Source organism: Trichoderma gamsii (genome assembly GCF_001481775.2).
Source record: "Trichoderma gamsii strain T6085 chromosome Unknown Scaffold_35.2, whole genome shotgun sequence".
NCBI lineage: Eukaryota > Fungi > Ascomycota > Sordariomycetes > Hypocreales > Hypocreaceae > Trichoderma > Trichoderma gamsii.
The window spans coordinates 96,194-115,101 of record NW_020171372.1 but is presented as its reverse complement, the minus strand read 5'-3'; the positions used below and the strand labels follow the sequence as shown (position 1 = coordinate 115,101).

The 18,908-nt window shown below is 47.2% G+C and overlaps 7 protein-coding genes across 7 annotated transcripts; 2 read left to right on the top strand and 5 right to left on the bottom strand.

Moving 5' to 3' along the window:
* Positions 1–333: 333 nt before the first annotated feature.
* Positions 334–2,868, bottom strand: TGAM01_v208390 (urea transporter; the record flags this gene model as incomplete). The annotated part of the gene is made up of 4 exons (XM_018808374.1): positions 334–1,379; positions 1,458–1,802; positions 2,496–2,713; positions 2,807–2,868. 4 exons carry the CDS (start codon positions 2,866–2,868, stop codon positions 334–336), a joined length of 1,671 nt encoding a protein of 556 aa, XP_018658420.1.
* A 979-nt stretch (positions 2,869–3,847) lies between these two features.
* On the bottom strand, positions 3,848–6,727 carry TGAM01_v208389 (hypothetical protein; the record flags this gene model as incomplete). The annotated part of the gene is made up of 10 exons (XM_018808373.1): positions 3,848–4,939; positions 5,008–5,078; positions 5,140–5,383; positions 5,476–5,663; positions 5,727–5,817; positions 5,885–6,014; positions 6,090–6,332; positions 6,408–6,473; positions 6,528–6,561; positions 6,622–6,727. The coding sequence occupies 10 exons, from the start codon at positions 6,725–6,727 to the stop codon at positions 3,848–3,850; spliced, it is 2,265 nt and encodes a 754-aa protein (XP_018658419.1).
* Positions 6,728–8,260: 1,533 nt separating this feature from the next.
* On the bottom strand, positions 8,261–9,381 carry TGAM01_v208388 (hypothetical protein; the record flags this gene model as incomplete). Its single annotated transcript, XM_018808372.2, has 2 exons — positions 8,261–8,952; positions 9,111–9,381. The coding sequence occupies 2 exons, from the start codon at positions 9,379–9,381 to the stop codon at positions 8,261–8,263; spliced, it is 963 nt and encodes a 320-aa protein (XP_018658418.2).
* Positions 9,382–9,917: 536 nt separating this feature from the next.
* TGAM01_v208387 (complex I intermediate-associated protein 30, mitochondrial) lies at positions 9,918–10,764 on the top strand (the record flags this gene model as incomplete). Its single annotated transcript, XM_018808371.1, has 2 exons — positions 9,918–9,996; positions 10,064–10,764. 2 exons carry the CDS (start codon positions 9,918–9,920, stop codon positions 10,762–10,764), a joined length of 780 nt encoding a protein of 259 aa, XP_018658417.1.
* Positions 10,765–12,078: 1,314 nt separating this feature from the next.
* TGAM01_v208386 (hypothetical protein) lies at positions 12,079–12,875 on the bottom strand (the record flags this gene model as incomplete). The annotated part of the gene is made up of 2 exons (XM_018808370.1): positions 12,079–12,605; positions 12,659–12,875. The coding sequence occupies 2 exons, from the start codon at positions 12,873–12,875 to the stop codon at positions 12,079–12,081; spliced, it is 744 nt and encodes a 247-aa protein (XP_018658416.1).
* Positions 12,876–14,357: 1,482 nt separating this feature from the next.
* Positions 14,358–15,167, top strand: TGAM01_v208385 (HMG box protein; the record flags this gene model as incomplete). Its single annotated transcript, XM_018808369.1, has 3 exons — positions 14,358–14,530; positions 14,583–14,887; positions 14,938–15,167. The coding sequence occupies 3 exons, from the start codon at positions 14,358–14,360 to the stop codon at positions 15,165–15,167; spliced, it is 708 nt and encodes a 235-aa protein (XP_018658415.1).
* Positions 15,168–16,234: 1,067 nt separating this feature from the next.
* On the bottom strand, positions 16,235–18,228 carry TGAM01_v208384 (hypothetical protein; the record flags this gene model as incomplete). Its single annotated transcript, XM_018808368.1, has 2 exons — positions 16,235–18,042; positions 18,099–18,228. 2 exons carry the CDS (start codon positions 18,226–18,228, stop codon positions 16,235–16,237), a joined length of 1,938 nt encoding a protein of 645 aa, XP_018658414.1.
* Between the last annotated feature and the right edge of the window lie 680 nt (positions 18,229–18,908).

Here is an 18,908-nt window from a genome sequence, read left to right as displayed (position 1 = left end):
CACGACCTGCTTTCAATATGCACGTTTCTGTAAAACAAGACAGAGAAGACGAAATTTCTTATTGTGCTATCAACTTGAATCCCATTCTTCATTTTATCTCGACTCATCCCCTTTCCTACTTCCCGTCAAATGGTGCGATACATGGGTTATATACTAGTAGTACAAGGTACCTATCCAATAACACAATAGAGCGGTAATTGCAAAGTATCGCTGGTATACGTCGAATTGACAAGAGACTGCATACAAATGCACACTTCTTGAATAGCCGTGCCGAAAAATATACAAGTATAGATTTGGCTCTTGCGAGTTCAACCAGCACGTGTGTATAGCAGCTCAAAAGAACTTGCCGGCAACCGGGGCATGGACCTCAGTCACGAGCTGAGCATCATCCTCCTCAGCCTCGGCATCGGCAATCGGGCGATCAAGAGCATCGAATCGCTCTCCGCGCGACTTGGCCCGAACAAACTGCACGGATAGCCTCACCACCAAGGCGATAAAGCCCCAGATGATACCACCCACAGGGGCGGCCACGAAGGCTCCGAAAGCACCCCAATCTCCAGCGTAGAGGCCCTGCTCGAGTAAGATGAGTTCGCCGCCGCTCTTAGCATCGCCGTAGTAGATGGTGCCGTAAATGAACACGGTCAGGATGCCACCCAGGCCTCCCACCACGACTTCGAACCCGCGCCACCAGTAGAAGCCATCGATCAAGCCAAGACAAAGCGGGGGAATGGTTGCCGCCGAGGCAAGATCGCTGATGAGGAAGATTTGGAGGATAGACGGCGCCTTGAGGGCAATCACCACCGTGGGAATGATGATAAGCACAACTAGTACTCGGATGATCCAGATGTTCAGGCGGTTGCGGAACAAGTCGTTGGACGCAGACGAAATCATAGCCGACTGCAAGCTGTCGAATGCGGAGACGCTCAAGCTGACCACCATGACTAACACGATGCCCACCACCCACTTCGGTAGCTGCTCGAGCAACGCAAAGAAGGCGAGCGAGCCATCAATGTCCGATTCTCCAGGCCAGGCACCCGTCCACGCCGCGATGAGGCCTGTGGCGCCAACCAAGGTGAGGATGCACAGGACTGCTACAGTCGCAACCGAAACGCCGATCCACAGGTCCTTGTCCGTCTTGGATGAAAAGGTACGCAGCCAAAAATTGGACAAGAAGAAGTCGTTTGTCAGGACGGCAACAGGGAGGATGTACACCAGCTGCCATCCCACGAGGCTGGCCTTGGTGAGCCCCGATGAATCGATGAGATCACGGTCAATTTCGGCTTTGACTCCGATGGTAATGGTGGCGATGATGATGAGCCCGACGACCATGGCTCCTTGAATGACGTCTGTCAAGAAGGAAATTCGGAACCCACCGAGAGCTTGTGTAGGCCGCTCATGTTAGCCATGGCCACCCATACAACTTATTTTTCATACCACAATTATTGCTCTCAACTTACAGGTATAAATGGTCGTGACCACACATTCCACAATGATAACTGGGAGTCCGTCAAGGCCTGTTAGAGCATTGACCACTTGTCCGACGGCTGAAAGCTCGGCAACCATGTAGAGGAACAAGGTAACCAGAGTCATAAAGCTCAGGTATAGCATAGCAACCGTGCCATATCGTTCACGTGTCCACTCAGTCAAGACGAAGCCATCTGGGCACTTGCGACGGAGTATGGGACCCAGAGCGGCAAAGATGAGCAAAGGCAGCGCCGATGCCAAGGCGTAAACCACAACGCCCTGGACACCCGCAATGGTTGCGAGTTGCGGGTACGAAAACAGGATACCGGATCCCAGGGCTATACAGGTCAGCAAAACACAACCCGACAAAAAGGGGGATAGGGCCAAGGAAAGGGGATCTGGAGCGGCAGCACGTTTCCCACGCAAGCATTAACTTGATCGAGTATTCACGGTACAATCTCAGCTTCGTTGCCACAGCCGCGCGACATCTCCCGCAAGAACAGAGTAAACGAGATCTCATTTCATAAAGAGAATGAGAGCTAGTTTTTTCTGACTGGGGTTGGATCTCGCAAAGCTGCTTCAACTCGGCGCCCGTAGTGAGCCGCATCCTCTCCCCCCCTCTTGGTCCCCAACGATGGACATCTTTTGAATTCTCTGGTTCTCTTTTCCTCTCCTTTCTTCTTCTATTGTTTCCGCCCCCAATACCCGTAAATGACTTTGGTTAGTAGTAGAGAGCGAGATGCACATCGCAGGGGAGAGAGGGGAAGAGGGACGAAGATTGCTTTTGAGGGTTACGAACCTATTCAGTCTACCAGTCGAGGTAGGCAGGCAGGCATGCATAATTCTGCGATCTGTCTTGGCGAAGAAGATTGCGCTTTCGCATCCATGCCTCTTAAATGCGCAGGCGCACACGACATGGAACGCTTGAACAATTGCCATAGCTGAACGTTACTGCTACCGCTCCACAGACATCCTAGTCCGTCTGTCTGAGACAATTCACCGAGCCAAGATTGTTCTTGCGCACGACTCACCCGAGGCGATGAAGTTGAAAGCCAGAGGCCAGGCTGCGGGAAACATGGACAAGTTAGTTTGACCGTGCACAAGACCGGGTTTGCATGAGCCATGGAAAGGGGAAAAGCGCGCCAAGGCGCCATCTGTTTGTTTCTGACCAGTCTGTGTCCTGTTGCCGGCGAGAAAGTCCGTGTTGGGCTGCTTTCTCATCCTCCAGGCGATGCCTGTGCCCATGACTCTAGAATTCTCATGTTAGCCAAACTACACGGACATTTTGATAAAAATATTTTGTTTGTTTGCTGTTCTAGCCGCAAGCTTGAGGTTTACGCACAGGAAGAAGCCATAGGTAACGTAGATGATCGCGTTGGACGCGGCAAATGACGGTTGGCCCATTTTGGAGTATGGTTCTCGCTGTTTTTTTCAGTGCCCACGCGGGTTATTGTGCTTTGAACGAGGATAAATCAGTAAAATCCGGATGCGAAAAGCTGCAGCCGGGCTCGAGATTTGATTTGGCGCTCGCACTCTGCGGAGATGTCGAATTAATGCTGAGAAGAGTAGTGAGATTGCTGCTGGTAGTAGGGAAAAATTCTGCGCGCTTCAGGACTTCATCCATCTTAGGTTTAGTGTGAATCGCTAGTTGTACAAACTTACCTAGGTACTGCAGTACCTACTACTAGTAGTAGTAGTACATACTACCTACGCGCGCGGGGGGTGTTTCTGGTCATCGCTCTTCCCTCTGGTAACGCCCATGAAAGGCACTAAAAGATCATGTTTCCTAAGCCTTTCGAAAGGCACTGGAAAGAGTTGCTATGCCTTTCATGGTTGTACCAGAGATGAAAATCCTGTAGTATCCATGTTCAAAAACACCCCTCGCGCGCGTACCTAGGTAGGTAATTTGATGATCTGGCTGTGGGTTTGAACAGTTTGAAAAGTAGACTGAGCTGGCAGTATAGAACACTGAACTCTAGCTTCTCAGTACCTAGCAGTATGAAGTTGTTTACAGGCTGTAGAAGAAAAAGAAATATCTCAATAAATGAAGTAACAAAGTTTTTACATGAATAACCTAATGACTACCTAATTGGCAATTCTTGATTGAGCCTAGCAGATTCAAGGAAAGCCCCTCCCTTGGCTCTTTCGGCCATAGAAAACTACCTGATAAAGAGAACAAGTTCCAGGAGCTTGTAATGTTTCTTCAAGTGGAAAGAGGGATTGCCCACCTTCGAGACGTTATGATGCCTTTTCGTTCTCTAGGGTGATGTATTACGGTTGCTTTTGATATTGCGAGGCTTCTCTCCTGTGTGTTTCATATGCAGAAAGAAGGATGAAACGTTGGTAGTCCACACAACTTCTGACCAGTCAATTCGCACGCATTTTAACGTGCTTCATCCTTGTCTTTTGGCTTTGGCGACATGCCGTACAACTCCTTCTGAGATTCATTCTGCCCATTATTGATGATCTGAGGCGATACACGAAGACGGGTGGGTGTCTCCAACGGAGCGGTTGGGAAATGTTGCATCATCGGATACATGGTATACATGTCAGAATAGGGCGCTGGAGAATAGTATGCATGCCCAAAGGAGTTGTAGAGGGCAGGGCCGCCCTGTGGCGTCATGTGGTTTGCCATGAATGGTGGGATTGGATGGAACCCATAAGGAGAGTAAGGGTAAGGCGGAATAATGGGATAGAAGCAAGACGTCGTTGGCTCAATACCCTGCTCATGAGGAGTTTTGGCATCAGGGCATGATGGAGATATGGTAGGGGTTTCCATATCCCTCTTGACTTTAGTCTCCTCGCTGACTGAGTGGCCATGCTTGCGATCAAAAGAAGGCTCTTTTTCTTTGCCCTGATAGCCGTCGTCCACATATTGTTCCGACTTCTTGGGGGTGAGTACTATTGTGGAGGTGGGCTTCAATCCTTCTGGACTGTATTTACCCATAGTACCAGAAGTAAAGCTCTCTCTTTCCATTGCAACACCCTTCATGTTGTTGCTCTTCGCTGCTCTGTCAGATTCAATAACTTTACCATGGCCAGAAGCTGGTATCTGACAATCCAACCCATGAGAGGAGGACCTCGCTAGAAACTCGGCTAGAATTGCTGGGATTTCCTCACTGGCGGCGGTGCTTGTAGCGGTGGGCTGTAAAGATTCTTTAGCACTCGTTTGAGAGGCTTGATGAGCTTCAATATGCACCGCGTTAAGAGGCGCCATAGCATCCTGTTGTTGCTCGAATGTAGATGTGGGGAAATCTTGTGCTGAAATCGGTGAGACAGGAGGTTTGAAAACATCAGCATTCATGATTCGGTTGGCATTGCTGCTGCGATTGCCTCTTCTACTGCCGTGCCAGGTGGACGGTATGGTAACCGAGTATCCTCGCTGAGCATTATTGGCAGCATAGGAGAACCCGTTGATTGTCCGAGTGCGTTTTCTCTCAACCTTAACAACGTGCTCATCAATCGGTTTTCGGTGCTGTCCGACACTGTCAGTAAAATGTTCTTCTTCCTGTCTCTCTCATATTTTTCCTAGATACAACTCACATAGCTCATAATAGCGTTGTCGACCGAATCAGGACGCGTAAACTCTACAAAACCAAAGCACGTCGTGATAGCTGGGTTATCATCATCAGTTACTTTCGTGCTCAGGGGAAGTGAGTAAGGATGTCTGCTTACTTTTGCCTCCTGTTTGAGGAACTTCTTTTGTCGCTAATTCAGCGCAAATCACTTTACCACATGAGCTAGCGAGCGACTTCAAACCATCTGAAGTCATAGTCAAGGGCAGGTTGCCAAAATATGCCGAGCGGCGATCTTTCTCGTACTGAGCAAAATTTTGCTCATCGCCTCTTTTATTATGTTGGCGAGTTCCAGTTTTAGGGTCGTACGCATCGACGCAAAAGACGGGATGTCCTTCCAAAGTCTATAAACGTGGTCAACTGTGTTGGTTTTCTCCAGCTTATAAAAGGCAAGAAAAAGAAGCGACAAAAAATGGAAACCTGGGGTGCGGCATACCTTTACTACTGATCGCAAGGAATCATAGCGCTTGTAATGAACCACCATGGCAGGCGGAAGCTTCTCCGTCTTCTGGCTACGAGAGCCCAGAGGATACACCTTGGCTATTGTTCCCAATTCACTGAGCAAGTCGTAAGCTTCTTGTCTACTGATATCCTCCCCAGAGAGTTTGTAGACAACAAAGCATGCTGTCAAGAATGAGTATTAGTTTCACATAACAAAAGCAAGACGAAGTGGAATGATAAACTCACAGTGGGCTGTGGCCTTTTCAACACGACATGGGCGGCCTAGGATCATTGCTCCGCTTCCGTATTTTTCAGCATTTTCAGCATCCGCATCGCTCTGGAATCGAGTCAGCAGATCCTTTTTCTCATAAGTGCTTAATTCTTTATGGATGGCTTCCGCTTACCGTAAATTGACAAAAAGCAAAGGGCATCTGGCGGCCGTCCCGTCGGATTTTGACGAAGACGGTTCCAAATTGCGAGAAGTACTTTGTGACTTCGACCTCCAGTTTTCCATCGTCAAAATTTTGACTCAGACTAGGTAGAGTGCATTCCCGGTTAATAAATGCAAGGCGTCGGATGTTTAGCATTTACCGGGCAAACAGAACTTACTTGGCGACAAATACGCAGGCCGACGATGGATAAATGTTCTGTGCGTCGGTTTGAAGCGGCTCACGGGGAACCAGAGCCCAGCTGGTGTCTCTTTGTGTGGACTGTTTGCCGCTTTCAATGGACCTGTCTTCAGCACCGCTTCCATACTCCTTTGGAGTAGATTCTCCGTATCCTAGCTCAGGCGCTGGCTGATCAATAAACACGTCGTCTCCGCTGGCATCACCAATCTGGAATGCAAGCGAGCTGGATAGAGAATGTTTTAGTAAGGAAGATATTTAAGTGGTGGAGATGGAGATGGACATGGAGATAGACACATACCTTTCACGCTCAAGATATCTTTGGGTTTGCAAAGCCAGGTTGTTGGACGAAGCTGGTCGCCTGGGGCTTGGAATCATCAGCTACACGCAAAAGCAATTTTCTTGGATGGAAGTAGCTTACGCAGTTTTATCGTGGCTCGAAAAGGTATCCAAGCCTAGGTATGTAAAATTAGTAAGCTCAAGAGAGCAACGAGCAGGTTTTGAGCTTTGCTCACCTTTAGCGGCAATTTCTTCGTTGGAAGTCATTTGGCGAAGGACATCGAAAGACGAGGCCTTCATCAACGTCTTCTTTGGATAGCGGAGCGAAGAATACGCAGGCATCGTTGTTTATGCTTGAGAACTACTAGTAGCCTTGCTAAGCCGAATTATCGTCAGGACTAGGGAACGAAAGCGAGGCAAACGTGGGGAGAGTAAGAAAGATCATGGAAGAGACGAAGCAGTGAAGAGCAAGAGAAGGTGGAAGTGAAGAGAAGGTGGAAGAAAAACATATGAACAAGACAAGAGACGAAGCAATTACTAGTAGTATGACTTAGTATGACTTACTTGCTAGAAAAGAAGAGAAGCCGATGAGCACCTTGTCATCAGAAGTGTGATGAGAGGCTGCTTTTTCTCCCACGAGAGTAACGAGACTGGGAGCAGATAATTCGAAACTTGGCGAACTTCAGAGAAAAACAAAAGGAAGATGGCTTTGGAAGATTCAGCTAGGAAGATTCCTCGCTTTGGAAATGAACTCAAGCATGGCAGTGCCAGCAGTTGGCAGGGGGCTGGCACAGGGGGCGGAAAACATCAATGCAGGCGGCTGGCAGCAGTTGCGGTGGTGGCACGTTTCTGTGCAGGCAGTGAATACCAAGTTGATAGAGGCCAAGTTGTTTACTAGTAATTGTGTGTATCAGGATAAGTCGTATAGCAAGTCTTGCCTTTGTTTTGCTGGTTTCCCAGCGTTTGTAGGCTGCTTGCCATTTCAACAGGCTTCTGGCTAGGTCGGCAATCTGGTCTGCCTTCTCATCAGCTTGGAGTTCAGAGGTAGATCCAGCAGTAGCTTTGGCGCCCTTCTTCTTTGGCACCACAGGGGTGGAAAGGGCGGGAGTAGGGTCAGTGTTGACAGTGGTGGTGATGATGGTTGTGTAGATAATGTTGTCTTCTTCTGTGGGTTCAGTTTCTACCACTCCGATGCCTTGCATGTGATCCCACACATCAAGAGATTTGGCGGCGCTTTAAGGTAGTTGTGTTTTCCTTGAAGTAGATGCGCTTCAACGGAAGCGAACTCTAGGCTTTTGTCCATATCGAAGATGGAAAGGGTTGGGTGGGAGGTCGTGACCACTCAAAAGAGCAAAATGAAAGCTCCTGAAGTATAAATACTCTCCGGACTCATACCCAGTTGTTTAGTTGTGTGTATTGCGCTAAAGCTAGAGGCCCTAAAGAACAACTAAACTAATCAAGGGAAGAGGCTTAGCCTTTTATTATAAAATAAAGCAATAGTAAATAAACAGTCAGTGAATAAACTAACGAGTGAATGAGGCGGTCAAGTTAATTCACTGGTGCCGGAGGCGGGAGCCTGTATCGGATTCCAGTCACTCATGTCGGATAACAACAGGCCAGTATCCAAGTGCAGAGCAGTGAACCGACGATCAATACCAGGAGCAATTTGCTCGCGTCCTGTCAGCAGAGCTTGAGCTCACCCATGGTGATCATATTATACACAAATACCACCCTTGCAGCGCAGATCTATAGTATACATTATCCTCCTCCCAGCCTTCTTGTACTATACATTTTCTCTCAGTTCTTTTCCATACCATCCGAGTTCGCATCGTTACACATAAAAACGCCCCTTTCACATGGTGAGTGACACACGGCCTACTTAGACGCCGGCTTCCACCCGGCACGCCTAGCCTGCTCTTTATCGATGGCATCTTGCTCCTCTCGAAACGCGTCCAAAGTGGTAGGGGCTGTCGTGCCCCACACCCTCCAAGAGTCCGGTTCAAAGGTGACGGCGCTGACCTGCCTTGAGAGCACCACATATTCCACCTTGTCTTGGATCTTGACACTCCCAGGAATGGTTTCTCCCGTTGATGCATCGTAGCGCGATACTTGCTGCGTGGATGAAATGGCGACCACTGCTTGCTCAGTCATGAGGTTCTTGTCGTACACGTTAATTTGGTGGATCTGATGCGCTATCCGCTTGGGATAGAAGAGCGAGCTATTGTATTTGGTCACTTCGAAGTGAACCCGCTCTCGGGGATTCCGCCGGTCAATGGCCGCCATGAGCTTCTTTGCAAAGTCACTCACGCAGATCCTCTCCAGAGTTGCTTTATCCCCCGCGGCAAAAGCCTCCAGAACCTCCTGGTATAAAGCCTTGGCAGTGGGCGCAATCTTGCCACGGCGAGCCTTCCATTGCGGCCGGGTGGTCCAATTGGGCATGGACTTTAGCTTGAAGTTGAGCAGCGAGACGGTTTCGATAGTCCAATGCCGTAATCTGTTCCATTGATACTGCGCAAAATCGGCAGGAGATAGTGGAAGGCGAGACAGCGGCAGCGATACGAATGTGCCTAATGGTCAAGTGTATACATGTTAGCCACGGCCCATTGGCATTGATTCTGTCTAGGTACTACTGGATATCGTCGCCACAGTAGTATTGAGTTTTGAGACATCTTCCCTGCAGAAGACCACGGGGAAGAGAGAGATGAGTCTGGATGCAAGTGCGAACCTGGAAATAGTGGCCCCCCTCCGTCTTTGAAGTATTCTGCGTTTGCCATCTTTTGCAGCTGTGAGATGCTCTGCTCTTTGGTCATCCTGCTGGAGCCTGCGCGAGCTGCACGGTCCATTTCCCTCATTGTCTTGCTCCTCGAAGGCTGTGTCGCATATTGTCGGAATATCTGTGCAGCCAGCGGCTTTGCGGCGCATGTTAGAGACTTCTTTGCGGTGCCATGCGGCAACACTGCCGCCGCAATCGGGCGCAATGAAGGAGCGCGAGACATGGTGATTCCCAGAATGTACAGCAGAGGATAAGTAAAGACTGCTCTTCTTCCTAGTTTCACACTCAATTATGGCTGAAGAAAAGACAGACAAGCCCGCCGTCACTGGCCCACCGCAGCGGGCATCCCAAAAAGCTGTGATGAGTTGGAACTTTCTGTGCCGGAACAAAGATTGGCGGACTATTGATACTCCGATCGCCGTGGTGCCCTGTGCGGGGTGTTAAAAAAGCCATCCTCTCACGCCCATCTCCGCCATATTTTCTATCCACACAGGGTTTTACCATGTGTGAATCTTATGCCACCTTCTCGCCTTTGTCAACTCTCAACGCCAAAACGTGAGCATCGCCACCATCTTTGGGAATCAATGCGGAACTGGAGACATTGAGTCGCCTTTTTTGCCGCATGATCTGCAATAGAGGTTCTCCCATGTCACTAAGCTCTAGTTGAGCCGATTGGCTCGTCCGCTATTACTCTACAGGCCACGAGAAGTTGTGCCCACGCCCTTCGTTTTCCTCTTCTCCTCTGCTTGACAGTCAATCATGAGAGTCACCCAGCCATTTCTCGCCAAAAGTTTCCTGGCGCGGAGCTTGGACGAGCTTAAGAGACGTTCTAGTATAGGTAATGAACGGACTTCCTCATCCCCAGTTCCGCTAACCGCGCGCTTCGCTAACGCTTGAATCTCCAGCATGGAATTTAGACGCCGTCAAGGGTCCCTCGGGCCCTCGCGAGCTTTACGACTTCTCTAGCACCGATTCTGTAAACAGCTGTATTATCATGTCCGACGCATTGATTGGTGGTGCCTCTTCAAGCCAGCTCGACTTCATCTCTAATTCATCCTCACCATCCGTGCAGACTTCAACTTCGCCAACCTCATACGCACGCTTCCATGGGTGCATTTCGACATCACTACCCTCAGATCGCTTGGCAATTCAGCGAACAGGCTACGCTGCGTTTCGAACTCCAGATCAACCCCCCACAGTTTTTGGTCGCTCTATTTGGGATATTGATCCTTACACATATCTCGCGTTACGGGTCAAGTCTGATGGCAGAGCCTACTACGTCAATGTACAAACGGAGAGTGTCGAGCCCACAGATTTGCATCAGCACAGGCTGTTTTCAAAACGACCTGGGCAATGGGAGACTATTTTGATACGATGGAATGACTTTGTACGCACAAACCATGGCTTTGTCGTGGAGCCACAAACAGAGATCCTCAGGCAAAAGGTTCACAGCGTGGGAATTGGACTGACGGATCGTGTCGAAGGGCCTTTCGAGCTCTGCATTGAGAGAGTTTGGGCGACCAATGGGTTGGAAGAACGAGGTAAAGAACCGGACCACCAAGATGGGGAACTAAAGAACAAAAAGGGTGAGAAGATCCAGTGGTGAGAGCCAGCAGAGATATGACGCAAGTTCAGTATGCTTGTTTTTTCTAATTCGGTAGATGGTTTGAAAATACATATAATAACAATTCTCATCTCTACTTGAGGCAGCTTCAAATATCATCATTATGTGTAGTCTATGTCCGGAATTTGTAGGGTATCATTATTCTCGTATCAAAATATAGCACAAGGCCTGCTACCTATATCTCCACACTGCGCCTATGAACCAATTCCACTTTGCTCTCTTTTTTCTTGAACCTATAGTACAAGCTTGCAGATCTGATGTAAAGCAAATGCGACCAATATCTTTTCCTGATTAGAAATGTTGCGAGAACCAGCCGCCGAGCGTCAATGTGACTGGAAGATCTTGCCTACTTTGGAAAAAATCCCCATATTGATTATGTTGTGTGTTGAAAGAAGAAACACAATCTTAACTGGCCATAAATAAACGTCAAGTCAGCTAAGTATTTGTTCTCAAACCTGTAAATGGACTTATATTGACTTTGTTGATCTGGACTATATCCCATTAACTACAGCGTCGAACCCATGTCCTCTATTAAAAGCGAGGTAGTTGCTTTAAAGGGGAAGCATATTGAGTTGATATCACGTGAAATAATATGCGTAGTTATGAAGCTGCGAACCTTTATGAGGTAAAGAACTATACCGATAGATAGCTTACGAATGTAGATCCTCCGCTGAGTAAAGATTTACTTCCAAGTCTATACTTCTCTCTTAAGGGCACTCTTATAGGTTAAAGGTTATGGCTAAGTGATGCTGTGTGGCTCTGAAAGCTGCATCTCGAGGAAAAAGTTTCCTTCGCTGCAAGAAGTACAAAGAAACTTGGTGCCACCATAATGAGTCAATCCTACCTTCGCTTATATATTGGCATGGGCGGTATCGTGATGAATATCGATAAGATTCTGTACCACATGTCACTTCGAAATGATCAAGCCCAATTCTTGTGAGCTTAAATCAAAATATCACATACTTTTACCGGCCCGGAATGCTTGTCAACTTTATGTATTCAGCCAAATGTTGGTAAAAAGGCAGTAATCTCCATTGACAAAATGTAGTACAAAGATAATTTCAGAAAATTAGCAGTTTTGCTAAGAAAGAATTCACGGTATATGTAGGTTTGATGACGTGTATGATTGCCGAATGAGCTAAAATATTACTGGCCAATTGATCAGCCCAGCGACCTATGTGTATATATTACTTTGCCGCAATACAACGAAACTTCCATTGTTGGTAAATATAGCTATTGTGGAGAAAATAATAGAAGAAAGAAACGTAGCATGAGAGAAGAACGAGAAGTAGAAAATTATGCATGCGGAAGAAGACTGTCCCAATCTCCATCATCGCCTTGAGTGTCGTTAGAGTTTACACTTGCCCAACTTTGCTCCCATGAATCCATAAGTATGGACATATCTTGAGACATTCTGACCTCAGCATTTGGCATGGATATGGGATTATTTTCAGCGGCTATAGGAAAACAGCCGCTACCTAAAGACCATTCGGTGGCCCCAGCAGCGAAGCCACCAAGTAAAGGCAGCTGGTCCTCAGATGTGGCATATCCTTGTTCTTCTTGGTAGATCTGAGATCGTTGTGTCATCGTTGTCTCTTCGAACTGATTGTTGGCTTGTGGGTGCGATTCGGGTGATGAAATCATAACTGTTTGGGCGCTAAAAAGAAATTGTTCCTGGAGCGGCTGCTGGCTCTGGCTTGTCGAGTAATACTCTGGCAATGTGCGTGGCTGTGTCTCGTAAATCTGCGATGCAACTTCGCGCGTGTTTCCAAATTCTGGTAAGAGTTCTCCAACGCGTTGAGCGCCAAATCCAGTATCAAGATCTAGAGCCACAAGGTGTTAGAATTTGTGATATTTCTCAAAGAAGATTTCATACCATCAGTATACTCATAAACAAAACTAGCGCAATGTTTGCGAATATCTTCTTCAGTCTTGCACTGGTGTAGAGTGTATGTGATGGCTTCAGTACCGTTATTCATAACATAAGAGAGGGTAGTAGAATCTCCCTCTTGTTCATAGACTGCCCAATGGCCGCCCGGCCGCGGCTCAAGGGCTTTGAGAGCGGAAATTGGAGGAAGTGGAGTGTTAGCCATAGTGATCTCAGCTGTGTTCCTTTGTATTAAGGGCTGCAAAAGAAATCTTGTTTTGTTGTAGTACAATGATTGATGCTCAGAAAACGGGGGAATGGAGAAGGTGAGCTGGGCAGAGAGTGACAGTCGAAAGTTTCTTCAAACAAGGGTGCGTTTGTTATTTTCCCTGTCTTCTGGTGAAGGCGAAGTGAAAGGTTGACACCAGTTGGAGCTAACATCCATGTCATTTTTCACTCACTCAGCTGCATTTCCGATACGGCATCAAAGTAAAGCGCAGACAATCCTGGGGAAAGACCCACGGCGCCATTTATAGGCACTATGGTAGGATTTACTACAAATATCGGTACCGACTTAGGTAGGCACTAGGTAATTCGATGTTTGTTGGTCCTCTCTTCGGTTTCGTCACTAAGCTTATCTCGGCATTCTAAGATCATTCGCATTCCTACCAAGGTAGTACAAAAGGAACAATTTCCTGCAGAATCCAGACATGAAGGCGGCGTTCTACACGGAACATAAAAAAAACTACGAAATCTAAAATAGTATAAGAATTCTTTACCCGACTATGATATCTTAGCAAAGGTATTTGTGGCCGCTTCTCCCAGGTATTCAGTGTAGAGAGTGGTGTGGACACCATCTCTTCCTCTCTACAAACGGTAAGATGACCAAATGTTTCGTGCTTTCAGCTCCCAAGCAAAACAGGGCTATAGTAGCTTAGGTAGTAGATACGATGCGATTAGACAGGGCGGGGGTGTAAGAGATGGGGAGGCGTAACGATTTACTAGCGCTTTGGGAACTTGTTACAGAGACACGGTGGTGTACATAAAAGGTTTATTCTTACACCCAGGCTTAGTGTCTTTTAGCTCCAACGCGTTTTTGTTTGCTAGTGGTAGTTTGCTGTTGGTTGCCGACAGTCCAAACATGAGCTAAGAAGTTGGGGGAAGAACAAGTATCTTCAGATGGCTCCCTTTCTATGAGATGTCTCTATAATCCAAGTATTACACGCTCTCTTTTTTTTTTTTTCTTCTTCTTAGATGGTGTACTATTCAGCAAATGGATAAGTAGTTACTGCGCCAGTATTGTCACGCCGCGTGCTTACTTCATTTAAATATAATAAAGCAACAGCAAAAAAAGATACAGAGAGAACGAACTTGCTCTGCTAAAAAGGGTGGGGAGCGCCGCAATCGCACTAAGAGAGGGGCTGGGTGGGTATTCGATTAACTTATTCAGTATTGGCGCTCAATAGAGGTCAATAAGGCGAAGAGCTGCCATGCAGATTTCTAGCTCACTTGTAGCTCATCTGCAATTCTTCATACTCCTTTATGCACTGGGGATATTTTCGCTTTTTCGCCTCTTTATTACTTACCCATCCACTTGATATTTTTCAACTTGGCACTTTCAACAATTCCAATCCTTCACCATACTGCCTTCAGCATATTCGCATACCAACATCGAAAGTATCATTGTGTCAGACTCTTTAGCGGCATCATGGATCTATATCAACTTCCATCGCATAGCAAAGAGAATACTGTTTACCTAGATGCGATCTGGAATCAGCTCAAAGAACAAATCAACCCATTTCTCCGAGTCTTGTGTATCAATGGCAATATATATCGTTTGATGGATGATTTTGGCAAGTGGTATATAGCCAAAAAATTCATGTGAGTTTGGTTTCAGTGATGATAGTCTCGGATGTAGCTAACGTCTTCACAGGGAATTTACCAGAGAAGCCGTGATGTTTTGCCGCGATGGCACTGGGCAAGATCGCCACTATTTGGGTGCACCCCGCCATTTCATCGCCAACGGGGGCATGGTACATTCACCTGATGGCCTGGAACCTTTTTGGACCATGGATAATGGTCTGAATGCCCATTTAGAAACGACAACAGTCTGCCAACCACTTGCTCCATCTAAGCCAGCCAAGATCCCACGCCCACCTAATGCATACATTTTGTACCGCAAGGATCGCCACAATATCGTCAAAGCTGCCAATCCTGGTATAACCAACAATGAAATTTGTAAGACACTTTCTTGCAGCCAGTAGTAAGTTTCTGCTAATTTGTTGAAGCTCAAATTTTAGGACGAGCTTGGAATAAAGAATCCAGAGAAGTTCGACAAAAGTACAAAGAAATGTCCGAAGCCATCAAAGTTGCGTTGCTCGAAAAGCATCCAGATTATCAGTATAAGCCTCGAAAATCTTCAGAGAAGCGCCGCCGCACACGACGTATTCATCAAACTCAAGGAATTTCTGTGGAGGTTGACCTCGCTGCGTCTTCCGCCACCAATACTATGGCCTAGATGACAAAACCGCGGGCATAACTTAATCAATTTGTCTTTTCTGGTAGCGACATATACCCGATACTTCAGTATCAAACGACCACAGCGTCAAGTAGGGGCCGGTCGCAATATTTGCAGCTAATGTTTTAGAGTAAGTCGTACTACAGAAAGTTCACATGGGGGATCATGCTAACAGTCGCCAGGTGAGCCTGATCACCATAGATATGAGCATTCATTTCAGTATAGAGAATACATTCCGTTGTTTGTGACTAAGGTGCCACCTCTTCCATATCTCGATGTGAAAGGCTTCGTCCGCGTATGCTGATAATTATGCAACTTTCCCCTGTGCAAAATTTTGAACACGATTTGCTAGGAACAGCGATTTTTTTTTTTTTCTTTATGCTGCGACCAGACGAAAGCTCAGCTACAATATTGCACGTCTGAACTAAACATGTAATAGGAACTGAAATCAAGTCAGGCGCTAATGGAGGATATAGCGTCAGTGAAGATGATTTTTTTTTTTTTTTGGAAACTTGATAGCCATTTGCCACAGCAATTAATACACTGGGCAAGTCTCTTGATGACAGTCTGCTAGGATCTTATATCACTAAGAAAACAAACGTACACGCGCAAGTAGCAGGCAGCTACATCAAGTTGAACCTCGAATTGTCAAATCGTGTGAGGTACTTACTAGATATCCATAGATGAATGAAATCATGTAGGTACCTAAAAGGGGAGGGGGAACCGGGTAAAAGACACGAGACGTGTGTTACGACTGCGATCCGTTCCAGTCACTACTCCAAATAAAAGTGCCACATCGCCACTCAGAATCCTTCTCTTTTTCGCCGGAGGGGCCTAGTGGCCGGGCACAAATATAGAACGATCTTCCTGTAGCAAACGTTAGCAGCTAGCTTGTCTGTGCACGTGGAATAAAAGCCATCTTTTACGACGTGGGTGCGCAGATACAAATATGAAGAAGAGGACCGATGGCGTGAGCCTATTATGGGTCGTAAAATGTGTGCGAACCAACAACATAAACTAGAGATGAAGCTGAGAGGCGGTGGAGTAAGCAGGGTAATAAAAGAAGACTAGCAAAAGGCTAGAATCTGTAGGGAAGGGGTAGGAATCTTTGGGTATCGCAATGACTGAATCAAATCATCGACCAAAAAAGGAAGAGTCGACGCACCACAGTTGACGCCTGGCTTTTTAGTGACGAGGCTGATACAGGGCTCATTATGTTCGCATCGTGGGAGCACCCTTCTTCCGAGAAGTTTTGACCAAGATTCTTTTGCCTGAACCGGATCAAATATCTGATTAGTCTCCGTCTGAAGGCTAGATGACTTCGTATTCTGCTTCGCTTGAGATTCTGAACCTGGCGATTTGCCAGACCAATCAGCGTCGTAGTTAGTCTCTAGTTGTGAACTTGGAGCTGATGAGGGATGGTGCGACAGGAGCTTCGTAGGCAGCGTCGTTGTTTGCTGCAAGTAAGGGGACGGGGCATTGGTAGTAGCTTTCCGGTTGGCGTTGGCGTCGAGGTCGCTGCCTGTTTCCCCTGCCATCCGATTTACAGCGAGGCTTGATACTGGCTTAAAGAAACCTTGCAGGGTCTGTTGGCCTTTTGTGCTAGTTGAAGTAGTGCTTCTAGCATTCTTCTCTGCCATAAGGCTTGGATTGACGCTCATCGCACCGTTGGATTTTTTACTTCTTTTCAGTGATCCGCCATCACTAAGAGGATCGACAAACCCCGCAGCACGTTTCGCGCGTGGTGGCGCTTCCGATCTCGACTCAGTTAGTGGTTTTGATTTCGGGGAGTCGCTAGCGTCGCTCATTCCGAGTCTATATTCAGCACGGTTTGACATTACATTGGTTTGGTCTAAACGTGTTGAATCACCCACTCTTGGGCTAGGGTCTTGAGCGTGGGTGCTTTCTAGCTCTGATGATGAACAAAAGATCGAAAGCTTAGCACCAGCGCTCTTCGTGAACATATCTCGGATGCTTTGCCGGCGGTTGAACTCGGGGATCAGTTTGGCCGACAGAGGCAGAATATCCTTCGTATGCCATTGCCGGAGGCGTTGACCATCTCTAGCCATCATGTCAGTTGGATTCATAACGGCTAATAGCGGTACCTGTTCCGTGTCAGCCGTCACGACATCAGCGATCGTGGCAAACACCGGACAGTGATCAGATCCCATTAAGCCCTCCTGAATGTCGGCTTCTGTAAACCAGTCTTTCAGTCCATTGCTGCATAGCACGTAGTCAATTCGGCTGCCGTTGTTGGCGGGCCGTGTGTTTCGTTTGGTGTCCCAACATGTGTTCATGCCCTCGCGCGTGGGGTGGAATTCTCTGCATAGATCCCACAGCGCAGGCTGCTCCCGCCCTTCATCGCGATCTCCATGCACCGTGCCTCCGTAAATTAGGTGATTGAAGAGACGACGCGAAGGTACGTTCATCCACTCCTCGATGCTCAGGCCCTCTTTTCGAAGAGTTTCAATAACGTTGGTTGAATCAGACTCGGAACGGCTCACGTTGAGGTCCCCCATCAAAACTACTTGCTTGCCCTCGGAGATCAGATTTCGCACCCTGGCGTCAAGTGCTTGAAGAAATTCCATGCGAAATTCCACTCGAGACTCGTCGCGATTGGCTGGGCTATAAACACCCAGCAGTACGAATGCTGGAAATTCAAGGATGACGCATCTTCCTTCAGAATCCAACAGCAGTTCATCGATGTTTCCCGGGAGTTGCTCAGGTCTTGGATAACCCCCAATTTGTTCATCTTTGGGCAAATTGCGAAATTGTGTTGACGACATGGGAGGACAGAGCACTCCTAGGATTCCTTCTTCAGCTTTGATAGGCGCACAAGTCGCATTTCGCGTGTAAATAGCAACACCAGAGTATCCTTAGCATGTTAGATACAGTACTAGGTCGTAGAGCCATGGAACATTGAAAAGGTACCTTTCTTATGCTTAGGCAGGCTGAAATACACATCCCACCCGGGAACAAGAACCATATCATCAGTTAAATCCTTTCGCTGGATTTTTGTCTCTTGCATAACGACAATATCGGCCTCGAGAATATCGAACATTGCCTATATGAAGAGCGAAATGAGTCTTTAGCGACGTGATCTAGTCGTCCAGAGAAATGCCAGTCACCAACCTGGAACGTGCGCTTCTCTCTCCATGGCTGATATCCAAATGGATTTCTAAAGTATTGTAAGACATGATATTTGGTCCAATCGCTTGAGAAGAGGGAAACAAACCTAATGCCGTTTACTTCGGGCTTTGTTAGTGATTATCATTCTCAAGAGGCTCACAGAATAGCATACCATTCCATGTCGTTATACGAAATCCCATCGTTTCCTAGATAAATTTCAAGGCCAAATCTATCACAACCGAACAACGCTTTTGGTGCGAATTGCAGCGCAAACATCCCGGTTTACGGGGCAAAAAGAAGATTGTGAGAGTCGGTCAATGGTCGTAGAATGATGCTGGCAAAGAGTATGGCGGGTAAATCACGCTTGGGGCCGATGGTACTCAGAAACAGGCATATCGAGAGAGAGAAAAATCGCGCGTTGCTTCAATTATGAAGGTTCGCAATCATATATGTGACATTGAATCGCATGAAAGAGAGCCAAAGAGGGAAAATGCGTGTTGCTGCATCGCGAGAGCACGCACCGAGAGCACTCGCGAATACGTCACGATGTCACGTGACTGAGATTAAGCAGATATTAGCCTGGAGTTTGAGGCATCCATGGCCTGCTCTAGC